Genomic DNA, 14338 nt, shown 5'->3' with positions numbered 1-14338 from the left:
TTCCTTGGAACTATCTTGCTTTGGATCATGATGCCAACTCTAACCTATGGAACCAAGTGGTTGCCTCTTATGCGTATTAAGTTTGGAACATCAACTTATTTTGGTTCCCTAAGTAATTGTATATGATCAATATTTTCCAATATTCTTAGCTCAATTTAAACCAAAAACTAAACATGTATATGCTTGTGGTCATAGACATCTGGTTATTGTGAACGTAATATAATCTTTTCGCGTTTTTTGTTTTTTTTTTACGATCTTTGAATAAAATTTGATTCCCTATAAAACACCTAATACATTTTTTTTTCAGTAAAACTACTAATTATATATAAAAGATAAACGAAGCTCTCTTCGTCTATTTTCCCCGGCAAAAGGAAATGATTTTCAAATATATTTTTTCCTTGCTTTGTACGGCAGGGACGACACTTTTCATGTATATGTTTCCAATGATGGTCGTAGCTTGTTTGGGATATGTCTATCTTCACTTTAAGAAACGAAAGTCATACCATATCGATAGCTAAACAATTAATCAGTTAACTTATGTGTAAAAATTCCATCACTTTTCTTTTATTGCAACTTGTTTCTCTTAATCGAAAAAAAGGGAGACGAAGGGAGGAGTGTGGAGTGCACTGTGAAGCCAATGTTAGTGAAGGGACCATTAGGGATAGTCTCAGTGACTGAGATCCCCTTCTTGGCGATGTTTGTGGCTCTTCTTCTTTAATTGGAGCTTTATCATTTATTTGCGCAATAGCTTCGCCACTATCACTCCTCAATCACTCGCCACACATGGCCAATTTTTGTAAGCAACTCTTTCTACACTTCAAGATTAATTATTTGTTCTTTGTAATTCAATAGTTAATTGGTACTGTAAATAGTTATCACCTACAAAATCATGTGTGGAGCAAATCAAGCTTTAATAAATGAATGAAGAGAAGTATACAACTTGGTTAGTAGATGTTTGTAATAATAATACATAGTCAATTTTTTTGATGAATTAAGGTGGCAAGCGAAGCTGGAATCAGAGGCGCTAAGGTTGGGGCTGATAGGAAACATATGTTTAGCGTTTTTGTTCTTACCGGTGGCTCGTGGATCATCGTTGTTACCAGCGGTGGGATTAACCTCGGAGTCAAGCATCAAATACCATATTTGGCTCGGACATATGGTCATGGTCCTTTTCACGCTTCATGGTCTTTGTTACATTACATCATTTACTGGTCCTCCATGCATGAAATCTCCCAGGTATTTTGAATTATTAAATTTTAATTCAAAGCGGTACGTTCATATGGGTAGATTCGACTGATGTCCAAAAAAGGATGGGTTTGATTTTGGCTCGGCCTAAATAAATGGTGAAAGGTCTTAGGCTTGAAAAAGACAACATTATTGTGGTTATTATTTATACGACATTATCAATAACATCAAATCGTCAACTGTAAATTCAAAGGAGTTTTTCACTTATGAAAGTTATTTTAGCGAATTTGAAGGTGTTGTTTTTTTCTCCTTAAAATTAATAAATAAAAGTTAATACTTATTTTCGGTTCTTCACATACATGGGCCTGCCTGTTCTCTTGCAACAATATCAGATCACCTCCCCTCTTTCTGGTTGTTTATCCTCCATTCACAATATATCTTGATTCAATTTCTGGTGAAGGAAATGCTGAATGTGTCAATCCTACCTCGCAGAATAGCTTACTGTGAACAACAAGTATGGATGGAGACACGGGAGAAGTCCCATCTCTATCTTGCATTTATTTTTCTTATAAGGTGTCAGTACCAAATAACATTGTTAATTCTGACGACCAAGTTGAGGAAAGTGAAGCAAGCGACGAACACCGATCAAACACGAGATTTTAGCACATTAGTGAAATCCATCAGTAGGCGACAGGGAGAAAGTACCCTCACCAGCACCGATATCGTTCGTTCATACAAGGGCTAGTGTGTTGAAGGAATCTCTTGTCAGCAAACACGTTTCTGTTCTTCCTCAAAATACTAAAAGAAACCTCAAGTTACTACAGGTACGTCTTACACTACTCAGTTATTTCCATTGGTAACTCAAAGTTTCTCTTGGAGGAGACTAAAACTGGTTTTGTGTGTGTGCCCGTAGTTCAGTACAAAAATGGATGGGGAGTTTGTGTTTGCTATATCCACAGTTTTTGATGTGTGGGGAGAGTGTGAGTTTTTAGACGAATGCCGGCTTGGCGGAATTGGAGGAGGTGCATGAGGAGATATTGGCGATGGTACTATCACACGCACGTTGGATCGATTAAAAAAAAAAAAAAAAAACATAGCCTCACTTTTCTTTCTTTATTTTAAAAGAGAGTAACTAGCTAGAGATGGTATCACACGTTGCGCAACAACAATATATGAATGCCGGCTTGTTAGTTAACATAAAATACATATGACAGAGATAACCTTAAAACAGCTTGCAAAAAACTTTCAAAATTCAAGGTAAACAAATATTTTTAAGAGACATGAGGTTCTCAATGTGATTGGGAAAACTGTCAAAACGACAATCACAGTCAGCAAATCCTTCGTAAGAGACCCATCTTGTAGTTTTTTTCTTAAAATCATGATAGAAAGCATTAATCGGTCTTCCTCTTGGTATTTCCATAAAAGTAATCTCCTCAGAATCAGTCACACCACAAAGTGGTGGTAGATATATGCAGTTGTAAGGATCGTCGTCGATTCGAGGAAGCCTATAAAACTCTGGAAGTGAATACAAGCCTTTGGACCATTCCTGTTTTTCTGGATCTGTAAGAACCCAAATTCCTCCCGTACAACAGAGCCAAGCTAATCTTCCATGGTAGCTTGTTATGATATATTGCTCGCCTACCTTGTAGGGATGAAACACATCGTCTCGTATCCGTATTTCCTTGAACTTCTCAGACCTCACATCAAAACTCTCTACAATATGATAATCTTGTTTAAAAAAGTAAATAATCCCGTTGAGGCATATCCCTCCGATCACACGTCTGTTCTTGCCCCCATACCAATGCAGACCAGGAGAGAAGGGTTCCGTCATTCTCCATGATTCTTGAGTCCCCAATGTAAGAACCCTAGGATTTTCTCTCCTACCTGACATACACAACACTTTATATTTGTCGTCGATGGGATCGTATCCAAGAAGAGATATTAAAGGCCTCGAGAGTTTTGGGTCGGGTAAAACCACATGTTGTCTCAAGGTAGGATTCCAAATGACTACTTGCAGGTTAACATCTTCAAAACAGATCAAACCGCGGATGGAGCTGAAGACTTTACCGGTGCCCACCAACTTGGGACCTTTTGTCGGAAGCATCATCTGATATTTATCGACGCGAGTATACCGTCTTGCGGGATCCTGGTGATGCGGGAGCGAGAAGAAGACCCGCTTATCCTCTTCTTTCATGACCAAGAGAAGAGACGGTCGAGCCGACGAGTGAGTATGGAAAGACTTGATGAAGTCTGGAGTGGTGGTGACGGCTGACCAGAGTTTCGACACACAACGAAACCTTACCACTGATTTCGCTGGTAGTCTTGACAGTATTTCTATCATCACGTCAAGAGGTATCCATGAGGATGATTTTGTCTTCATGCCTATTCTCTTCCAACTCTTCTACGTACGGCGGTTTCAAAATCTAATCTAATATATATATATATAAAATTTATTTTTTTAGGGATAAACTTTCATGAATTTCTCTACAATATTAACCAATATCACGATCATTGCTGCAACTCTTCAAACTATTGACAAAATTGTAACGCATTAACTATATGTTCATACATTCATGGTACGCCAAGAGTAAGAAATGGCTCTTTGATTCACTCCTAATACCCTTTTTTGCCTTTTGGTGATGCATCTATTTTTGTGAGACATGTTCCAAACCTCTCTAATTTCTTAAGTTAAATATTGAAACAGTTTGTAATATAAAAAAATAATAAAAGACATGAAAGATGTTTCATATTCCTTTTAGTTTAAGTTTGTTTGCTTTTAAGAAAGACAAATAGGTGGCACTCTCTCCACTGCTAACGCGTCACTCATATGGAGAGAGTTGGCCATCTTTCATTATATAGATTGTGTCATGACTAGGAATATTATTAGGTCTTTAGATACTGAATAATTGCTTTCAATAAAATTCTTACAGGAAATATTTTTGTTGTTTGTATGATATCTAAAAAATGGTGTTATTCAATATTTATCTTATATTAGACATAGACACAGATTTACTTTAGATTGATGATAGATACTTGACAGTTTAATATTATGTTTAGAATGTATTTGGACATGTTTAACCGATCAGTAACCTAATTAACCGAATATATAATTATCATATAGGATAGGAGCAACAAAAGGTAGCATGATCCTTGGTCACTTCCTTAAGTCAACAAATATTTTAGTGATCCTACAGGCTATATATCTAAACTTTAAAGTCCTACTTTCTCATATACTAAATTGTTTGACGCTGTGAGTACACACACAAGAAGATCTATACTGATCATGCATATATAATATTTTACAAAAGTATTTAATTATAATGCACCAGAAGATAACAATCCGAAAACCGCCGATCGAGTTGGATCAGAGTTTGCCGTGAAGCTTTGAGAGAAGTTAAAGCTAATAATTTACTCTCGATTATTTTCTTCTTGGGTACTACGTTTAAGTATCATCTCTAATTATATTTGTTTAATTAGAGTGTTAATGTATAATTGTTATATAGAGAAAGACATATGGTGTGTATATCTTTTGGTGAGAGGTGGAGATTGTCGATACACTACAAGAAAACATGGATTTTACGACTACGATCGGCGACTAAAAGCGTAGTCGTTAAATTTAGCGATAATTTACCCACTAATTACCGATTGATTTGTGACTATACACTTATAGTCGTTTATTAGTCACAAATTTGCGACAAAACAGTTTAGTCGCTAAATTAGTCGCTAAATGGGATTATGTAATGATGGGTTCAATCCATTTGGGATATCTCGTCACCATTCATTATGACCAGTAATATTGACGCCATATAATCTACCCCCTGGTATGTGCATGGATACTGAGTACTTGTTTCTTACAATTCTGAATTCTGGTGCAAACCATCGGCGAGCTAGTCTTGATGTCTTTCTCCAACCTCTTATTGATGAGTTAAAAGAGTTGTGGTTTATTTGAGTCGATGCATACGATGTGTCCTTGGGCCAAAATTTCAACCTAACATCTAGTACTGATTAGATGATCCCTACTCCAATCTTCAAGCTTAACAGCTTGCTTGCTAACTTTCTCAGCAGGCTCCAACTCTTTGTCATACCCAGCAGTAATGTCTCCATGAAGCTCTATGATTGGATTATCATCAGAAACAACCTCCATGGAAAATGTCTGACCATCAATAGTGGGAACCCTTCTCAGCTTGTCCATCTCAAAGTTCATAACCAAATCTTCTACATTCAAGGCTATGTGTCCCTTCTTCACATCTATGATTGCACCAGCTGTAGCCAAGAAAGAGCGTCCTAACATGAGAGGATCATTAGGCTCTTGGTCATATTTCAACACCACAAAGTCAGTGGGAATCATGCAATCTTGATTGGAATATCCTCTAAGACAGCTTCAGGAATCCTTCTGGATCGATCAGCTAAGATAAGAGAGATCTTAGTTGGCTTGAAATACGTCATCCCAAGTCTTACACCAACAGAATGTGGCATCAAGTTGATACTAGAGCCAAGATAACAAAGAGAGTGAGGAAACCTTCCTGTGGAGATAGAGCAATCTAACACAAAACTTCCAGGATCTGGTAACTTCTCTGCAATCCTACTCTGAATCACTGCACTTACTTCCTTAGAGACAACCACCTCCTGCTTCTTATCCTTCTTCCTCTGTGAAGTTATATATATCTTTGTATAAATATGTCTAGCTATTGGTGAATTGTACTACTAAAGTTTTCTTAAGTTAAAAGGCAAAAAAGGTTTCAAATTTTCTGGCTCTGAAACACAATGGATTCCGTCCAAAACCATTTAGAGAGAATTTCGTTGCTAGAGGAACCACTGTGGATATCTAATTCTCTGAGTGCAAGCACCAAATTCCTCGATATGAGCGAATACCGACGCCAGTTTTGCAGTGAGTCGGCGAGGTGGTTCCCGATGCCTCCGATGGAGGCTGGCGTTAGCACTGTAGCGTCCAAAACCTCGCGTGAAGTTATGACCACTCCTTTACCTTTGATAAGAATGTTCATGAACACGGTACTTATTATACTTTGAGGGAAAATTTTAAGGAAGTTACATTTTGATACTACTTAGGCTCAAATAATCACTAACCTCTTGTTGTTGTCATGGTGTTAGGAATACTGGAAAGATCTTTTCCCTTCCATCGTAGTTAATGCTTCAGTGGTGGTCTCTGGTGGGAGACAGCTTTCTCCAAAGATCAATCAAGACACAAAATTAGCAGATATAGAGGTATGGATGCAGCACATAAAACAAGTAATCGTACCTTTTTACTAATAGAGAAATCCATGCTTCTTATAAAACCTATTAATTTGACTTGCAGATACAAGCTCAGTTGCAAATTCTCACTCCTTTGGTTGGATTGAGAGAAACAATATTCAAGAGGACTTGTTATCGCCTGAAAGACCGACGAGGATGGCTATTGGTGGATCTTCCCATTTATGAGATGCACATCAATGATTCAAGCCGCTGCCAGCTTCCTTTCGTTCGGAGCTTACTTGTGTGTCCTTCATCAAGAACTCTTGGGTTCTCAAAGGTGATATGGGTCGAAATGTTTCAATATCAGTCTAATGAAGTCCACCCTTTGTACTGTCAAACTCTTTGGTCCCAACGTTGGTTATGTACACTCTCCAGAGAATGTCTGCGTCTACACAGTTATGATCAGTATTTCTCACCTCTGGGCCTCTCTGTTCCTGACGAAGGAGGTATCAGCTCTAATAGTTTTTTTTTTTTTTTTCCTCTTTACTACTTACTAATTTCCTTCGTTCCTTTATATTAACTCTAATCTAATCTACTATGGGTGATTTGTAAATTCAGTGGCAACTCTAAAGCGCCTCGTCATCCTTGCAAAGGAGATGACAACACGCTTCTACTCCGGCATTGCGTGTGCAACTCCACGCTTCGTACCAATTGATGATGATGCTCATGAATGCATGTCCTTTGCCATGGATACTAACTACTGGGTTGCCGCCAAGTCCACCAAGTTCGGCATGATGCAACATCAGAAGCTACTGGAATTGGTCCTGTCAACAGATCGTTTGGTTGGTGAGAAGCTTTTGCAGATCCCCTCTTACTATGAGAAGAATTGCATCTCTCTCCACCGCCACACGGAGCATGGAGATAAACGAATGGTGCGTGATACCAGTTTCGACGAATCCGGAGGTGTTGTGGTGACCGCTCAAATGGATTCAGAATCGCTCAACAATGAAGACGATGTTTCCTCCGTTATCACCTCTGCTTTTGGACTCAGCATCCACCCGGATTACGATGGCTCCATCCTCACGCTTAGTTATGTGCAACCTCCCTCTTCCTCCTCCGAGGGCCATTGGAAGAAGGAAATTTCCAACAAGATTTGCAACATCATTCAAGATATTGCTCTGACCTTTGAGTCTTATTCGCTGACTCTCCCTCTTACCTCGTTTACTTAGTTATTACTTCTCTGAACTTTCAACTTTTTACTCCAAACTAGTTCGACTTTTTAAGGTTATCTTATATACACTAGCCAGTAGCAGCTACTTCCAGTTGTTTAAGTGAAAAAATCTATTTGTAACGGACATGTGGAACAGAATAATCTGGATTTACCACCCCCGTTACGCAGCAAGTTCCCACAGGTAGGACAAAACTCCATCTTCACCTATCAATTCTCTGTAAAAGTCTCCTAAAAATCAATTTTCTGTAAAAGAAATATCCCAAAAATCATTCACAAATCTACAATCAATCTGTACAGCACCAGAAACTGTTGAAGCATATATAAGTGAATCTTCACCAATGGAGACACCAGGTGCAATTTCACTAGACAAAATAACAGAAGACGCTGCAATATCTGAAACCGTAGTTGCAGACGCTGCAATATCTGAAACCGTAGTTGCAGGGATGGAACATAAGTGTCTTCGACCTACAATTTCTGAAGCATCTCCGCTTAAGTGATCCAATACCTCACTTGATGTTCCAGAACGCAAAAACTGCAAATCATCTGACACAAGATGATACTAAGGGATTAGAAAAGTAACCATGTACAATCGAAAATTTTGTTTTAGTTAGCTAGTCTTGGAACAGTACAAACATACAGGTGCAGTAGCTGTACATCTTTTGCCTCCCGAGACTGTTAACCAGAAGTTCACCCAAAGGTCTGGTTCGCAGCCAATCATGGCTTGAAGGAACCCAAGCAGCCACCAAATCTTCATACAAACTCATCTGTAAAGTCAGAAACCATTCCATAACCCCAAAATTTCTGTAAGAAGCCAATGTATGTTCATGAACAAGGTCATTCTTTATCAACGAACTGCCTAAATATGAGAAAGTGACCTCCTTTTTACTGCCTAGAAGCTCAGAGATCATGGGTTGGCACGAGCATCCAATGCTCTGCCACTTGCAGATATTATCCCAGTGTCAAGAAGCGTCCGTCCATCATGTAAGATTGCATCTTTCTTGAAAAGCTCCTCTACTGTAGGTTACTGCAGAAGATCATCAACTAAACTGACAATACAAGCCTTCAGGACGGGACTCAGATTTGGATGTGACAATGACACCATGGTTGGAAGCAATATCAAGAGTGATAGGCACAGAAACAATGGAAGCTGCGCCTTCAGGGAGAGTCATTTTAAATGCATCAAAACAAGGGAGGACATCTCCAGTCATAATGAATAAACCACCTTCACAAGTTAAAAAGTTCAGATCAGTCTCCAGACACCCCTTAAAAATAGGTAATAAGTATCACACGACGAAACACACTCTTGTCTGATTTATGTAGCTTAAACGGCAAGCTGCAGAATGGACAACGAGAACATTTCAATATGTCACTTGCAGACTGCAATAAAGTAGGGAAATTCACCTTCATCTCTGAAAGTCTGTCTGTCTTGATGAAGCTATTGCCAGTATATGATCAAAAAGGAGAGGAACAGGATCATCAGCTGCAAGATAAGGAAGTGGGAGGAAGACTAGGATTTGCCCATAGAACCCTTTTGGAGTCACCTCCAGCATGAAGCATCAGTACATGCTTTTCAGAGAGGAATCTAACCCAAGACTCTGGAGAGGACTCTGTAGGACAAGTACCACTTGCAACTTCCACCTGATGATCATCAACATAACCATCAAATCATTATAAAAAAAAAAAAAAAAAAAATGCTATATAATGCTTAATCAAACAAATAGATCTAGTGGGTTTTGTCACTTAATTATCCAGATCATGAAACACAGAGAGTTTACTTTGTTATTGGTAAACCCCAGATTCATCAAATAACTATAGGTTCCACAACTACTGATCATTCTATATATAATAAACTCATGCAAGGATTGTTTTGTTCAAAATTATGGATTTATCTAACCTGGCAGCACAATTTTACCTCGGGACCAGGATTGGAACCTAATTGCTCATAATGGAATGGCGTTAAGAGTGGTAGAACCAGACCCGATCCGCTTGCCATCCGGATCAGGAGCAGCCAAAGTAACAGTGGAGCTAGCTATCCCAAGTCGGGAACCTAGTGGGATGGCGCACCGAGAGCCTTAAAATGGTACCATGACTTGCGCGAAACTGTGGCTAAGTCAGTTAGTTACCTCCGGGAAAACAAATCCCACCGTCGCCGAGCCGTCGCTTTAGCTCGTTCGCCTCAGTCGCCTGTCGCCGTTTTACAGAATTTTTTAATAAGGGGCCGATAGTTTCTCTTATTTCGATTATAACCCCCAATCTTTACTGATTGTTCAACATTATGAGAAACCCTTCTTTTTTGTTTCCACTGTCCTATCTTATTGGGCTTATTTAAGGTATCTCGTCTGGCTTACAAAAGCCCAATTCATGCGATTAATTATGTTGTACGGAAAGGTTAAATAAAAATGATTAAACTCTTCTATGGTGCAGATAAGTCATGGCCTTCGGCAATAACCGAAAAAACCAAACTGAGAAAACCGAGCTTTTCGGTTATCGGTGCCGAACTTGTGAGAAAGAGTAAACCGATCGGTAGAAACATTTGAGAATTTCGGTTATCAGTTCGGTTCGGTTCGGCAAGCTATAACCGAACGGTTATTCGGTTCTCCTCTGATATATCATGGTTTTTATGGTTTTTAACCATGATATAAGGAGTCTTTTAGTGTCTTTTCATTTGTTTCTAGATTGTTTTTGAGTCTTTACAGGTTTTTAGCATGAAAGGAGCAAAGTGGAGCAATCTGGATCAGTTTGGAGCAATAATCCGCAAGAAATCAACTTGGAATCGATCAGAGGAGATGGTGTCGATCGACACTGCCTTAGCATCGATCGACACCCAGTCCAAACCGACGATAGAGCCAAATTTGGAAGTTTTACAAAGTTGCCCAAAGTTTTCCATAATTGCAACACAAGTCCCTGACGTGTGTTAGGATATATATATATATATATATAGTTTTTAGGTTTTCCAAACCCTCAAGTTTTATTCTATCAAGTTTTATTTTTCCTGCAACCCTGAGAGATTTTTGAGAGCTATTGGAGAGAGATCTGCTTTGTAGAGAAGAATTTCTAAACTCCTTCTTATTCTTTTAATCTCTATTGCTTATTATTCAGAATCATGTCTTGTTCTTCATTGATTATGTCTGAGTAGTTTGCTTGTTAGGTTTAGAGTTTTTCACAGGGATTTTATGAATTATTAGATCTGTTTATTTAGGATTTTTTATCTATCTAGATCTTCATCTTAGGTTGTTCTTCATATTAATCCTTGATTGGCCATCTAGAATTAATACCCTAGGAAAATAAATTGATATGAGAATATAATTGATTTTCCTGATAAAACCTTTTGATGAGCAAAATTATTTCTTGCAAAGAGATTTGATTTAATAATTTTGTGAACAATCTAAACTTGTTTTTAAAGCTGATTTAATACCTAGAATTTTACAAAGAGATTTGGATTTTCTGGTTTTAAATTTAGATAATATTTGCAGTGAGAACTGATTTATTTTACAAAAGTGTTTAGAGTTCTAGATCTGTTCTTAATTGTTTGAATCCTAATTAATTGATTGATTTAATATTCATAATTTCTTGAGAAATTCCCTAAGCCTAGCTTTTTGATCCATTGAATTTACAACAGTTTTTATTTAATATTTTGCATGGCTTTTCTTTATTTAAATCTATCTGTTTAGCTTAATTATAAAACTCTATAATTTATTGTGTAGTCTTGAGTCTTTGTGGAATTCGACCCCTAAGTATTGCATTGATCTCTTAATTTGAGAGAGTAGCTCTAGGGTAAATTTGAGCATATCAAATTTTGGCGCCGTTGCCGGGGACTCTTTGATCTACCATTAGATTTGAGTTTTAGATTTTGTCTAAATTTTTCTTTTTATTTGAAACTTACACGTTTTTGTTTTTCTTCTCTTTGGTGTTTCAGGTGCATGCCTCCTAGACCTCACACAAGGAGCAACAAGTCTGGTCCTACTGTGAATTTGTCAAACCAAGAGTTGGGAAAACTTGAACGTGAGAACAGAAAAGCAGCTAAATCTCTGAAGATGGTTAATACGATCATTCTGATGCGTGATGAGGCTGGTGTTTTGAGGGATCAAGAGGGCCACTTGCGCAATGAGCAGGGCCAAAAGCTTGATGTTGAAGGAAACGTGATTGTTGAACCTGTTGTCAACGAACAGGCTGTCGTGAACCAGCAAGCTGGTGTCGTTGATGAGCCGGATCTTGGTGTCGATCGACACCAACCAGGTGGCATCGATCGACACCCACCTGCAGACGTGCGTGGAGCTGCCAACCACGTACAAAACCCAGTTCGACGACAGGAGCAAAACCGGGACTTGATCAGGACCATTGCTGACTACAACCGGGCTGATCTTGTGTATGAGAACCGGTCTGCTATTGTTCCTCCCCCTTTTCAGAGGAATGATTTTGAGTTGAAACTTGCGTACTTTCAACTAGTTGGGCAGAGACCTTTCTCTGCTTTGCCCAATGAGAAGCCCTTGGATCACATTGAGCATTTTGAGGATCTGGTGACTAGCATCAAGGCTAACTGAGGACTACATCTTCTGCAAACTCTTCCCTTACTCACTTGCAGGAGAGGCATCTCAGTGGTTGAAACAGCTGCCTGCTGGATCATTGACAAGCTGGCGTGATGTCAAGGTGGCCTTCCTCAACCACTTCTATGATGATGCAATGTCAGATGAGTTGAGAATCAAGCTGTCTTCTTTCAAGCAAAGACCAGATGAAGCCTTCAAAGCAGCTTGGGTGAGATTCAAGGCTTACCAAAGGGACTGTCCACACCATGGTTTCTCAAGGGTTCAATTGCTAAGTATCTTCTTCAGAGGGTGTGACTGGGAGTATCAGTTGGCTTTAGATGCTGCAAGTCATGGGAATTTCAAGACAAGAATGCCAGAAGATGCTGAATTGTTGATTGAGAACTTAGCTGCTAGCAATAGTACTAAGAGAGCAGATGCTGAAAGGAAGAGATTACATGGAGGATATGATTCAAACCAGCTAGCTTCTGTTAATGCTAAGCTTGATTCAGTGCATAATCTCCTTGTGGGCAAGAAGTCAGTTCACTTTGCTGCTGACGTTGAGACATTTGAGCCACAACCTGAGACAAGGAATGAAGAAGCAGATGTCAACTTTGTCTATGGAAATCAGGGTCAGAGATTCAGTAATCAGCAAGGCAATAGGCCTTACAGTGGGAACTCTTTAGGCTACACTTCCAAGCCAGAGTATCAGCAGCAGCAACAGAACAATGGCTATACAAGAACCTATGGGAACTCATCTTATCAGTCTCCACCTCCTAAGACTTCTTCTGAGAGTAGAATGGAGGCCATGCTTGAGCAGCTTCTACAAGGTCAAGAGAATTTGACAGTGACTTTCAATGGAAAGATTGACAATGTCTACACTGAGCTGAATGGGAAGATAGAAGCATTGAACATTCATGTCAAGAAGTTGGAGAATCAGGTTATTCAGACTGCTGGGTCTATAAAACGACAAGAGGGTTTTCTTCCTGGAAGAACTGAGTCAAATCTCAAGCATGCTTGTAATGCCATATCTGTGAGGGATGAAGATGCTGTTGAAATTGCTTCTGCCGAACTGGGTGAAAAATCGACAAAATTCTCGGTTTCAGATGATGGTGTCGATCGACACCACCTGGGTATCGATCGACACTCATCTCAGATGGAACCAAAAGCTGCGAAATCTCAGGTTCCAACAGTTGAAAGGGTGTACCAACCTAAGGTTCCTTTTCCCAAGCCAAGAAAGTCTAAGCAAGAGATGGAGGAAGCTAGATGCAAATCAATGATGGACAAGGTGATGATTGAGATGCCTTTAATTGATGCAGTAAAGCTTTCACCACCTCTTAAGCGGTATGTGAAGAGAATGGTATCCAATGGTTTGAGTCCTGAAGAAGGAGCACTTCTTACTAAGGATGTCAGTGCAATTCTGTTGAACCAGCCTGTTCAGAGGGAGAAGGAGAGAAAGCAGGAGGTGGTTATCTCTAAGGAAGTGAGTGCAATCATTCAATGTAAGACTGCTAAGAAGTTACCAGATCCTGGAAGCTTTGTACTTGATTGCTCTATCTCCACAGGAAGGTTTGGACACTCACTTTGTGACCTTGGTTCTAGTATCAACTTGATGCCACATTCTGTTGCTTTGAGACTTGGGATGACAGAATTCAAGCCAACTTAGATTTCTCTTATCTTGGCTGATCGCTCCCGAAGAACTCCTGAAGGTGTTTTAGAGGATATTCCAGTTAAGGTTGGCAACTTCATGATTCCCACTGACTTTGTGGTGCTGAAGTATGATCAAGAGCCTAAAGATCCTCTCATCTTAGGAAGATCTTTCTTGGCTACAGCTGGTGCCATCATTGATGTGAAGAAGGGACATATAGCACTGAATGTGGATGGTTTGAGTTTGAATTTTGAGATGGATAAGCTGAGGAGGGCTCCTACTATTGATGGACAGACTTTTTCTGTTGAAAAAGTTTCTGCAACACGAGCATCAAGCTCAGTGTCGATCGATGCCACCAAGAGGGTATCGATCGACACCCCTCCACGACCGCGACAAAGCTTGTCCAAAACTGATGCTTCAAGTCAGAAACCTGTTCCCAAACAGAAGAGTCATCAATCCACACTCCAGAGCCCTCAGGTAAGGCCAAGGTATGCATCTTCTTCTCCTAAACTTCCTCCTATCATCAACAAGAATTTCAAAGAGACAAAAACTGTTTTGCAGTTA

The 14338-nt window shown here is 39.4% G+C and overlaps 2 protein-coding genes, 1 long non-coding RNA gene and 1 pseudogene across 6 annotated transcripts; all 4 read right to left on the bottom strand.

Annotated features, from left to right (window-relative positions):
- Window positions 1-2437: 2437 nt before the first annotated feature.
- Window positions 2438-3565, bottom strand: LOC104773935 (putative F-box protein At4g21240). Its single transcript, XM_010498607.1, has one exon. The coding sequence runs from the start codon at window positions 3563-3565 to the stop codon at window positions 2438-2440; it is 1128 nt and encodes a 375-aa protein (XP_010496909.1).
- A 2324-nt stretch (window positions 3566-5889) lies between these two features.
- LOC147927266 (uncharacterized) lies at window positions 5890-6372 on the bottom strand. The gene is made up of 2 exons (XR_015581306.1): window positions 6271-6372; window positions 5890-6169 (listed from the first exon to the last, which is right to left on the bottom strand). It is a non-coding gene; the product is annotated as an uncharacterized LOC147927266 (long non-coding RNA).
- A 1445-nt stretch (window positions 6373-7817) lies between these two features.
- LOC104774230 (bifunctional fucokinase/GDP-fucose pyrophosphorylase-like) lies at window positions 7818-9881 on the bottom strand. Of its 4 annotated transcripts, none has more exons than XM_087486694.1 (5): window positions 9501-9871; window positions 9008-9244; window positions 8482-8828; window positions 8244-8370; window positions 7818-8149 (listed from the first exon to the last, which is right to left on the bottom strand). In XM_087486694.1, the coding sequence occupies exons 3-5, from the start codon at window positions 8512-8514 to the stop codon at window positions 7842-7844; spliced, it is 468 nt and encodes a 155-aa protein (XP_087342820.1). In that variant the 5' UTR covers window positions 8515-8828; window positions 9008-9244; window positions 9501-9871; the 3' UTR covers window positions 7818-7841. The 4 variants fall into 4 exon arrangements, with proteins under 4 accessions (XP_087342820.1, XP_087342821.1, XP_087342819.1 ...); XM_087486695.1 differs by having other exon boundaries at window positions 9519-9871; XM_087486693.1 differs by having other exon boundaries at window positions 8244-8828; window positions 9519-9881.
- Window positions 9882-12301: 2420 nt separating this feature from the next.
- On the bottom strand, window positions 12302-12402 carry LOC147927265 (small nucleolar RNA R71; annotated as a pseudogene).
- Between the last annotated feature and the right edge of the window lie 1936 nt (window positions 12403-14338).

This window comes from Camelina sativa, chromosome 15 (assembly GCF_030686135.1).
Source record: "Camelina sativa cultivar CO46 ecotype springtype chromosome 15, ASM3068613v1".
Classification (NCBI taxonomy): Eukaryota; Viridiplantae; Streptophyta; class Magnoliopsida; order Brassicales; family Brassicaceae; genus Camelina; species Camelina sativa.
Note: the sequence above shows the minus strand (reverse complement) of the source record. Positions and strands in the feature narration are given on the sequence as shown.

Bases quoted from the DNA above. Each gene is read 5' to 3' on its own strand.
- LOC104774230 (XM_087486693.1), bottom strand. From the start codon at position 8,514: ATGATCTCTGAGCTTCTAGGCAGTAAAAAGGAGGTCACTTTCTCATAT. The intron at 8,150-8,243 runs GTATGTTTGTAC...ATCTTGTGTCAG, and splicing joins GATGTACAGCTACTGCACCT to ATGATTTGCAGTTTTTGCGT.
- LOC104773935 (XM_010498607.1), bottom strand. From the start codon at position 3,565: ATGAAGACAAAATCATCCTCATGGATACCTCTTGACGTGATGATAGAA.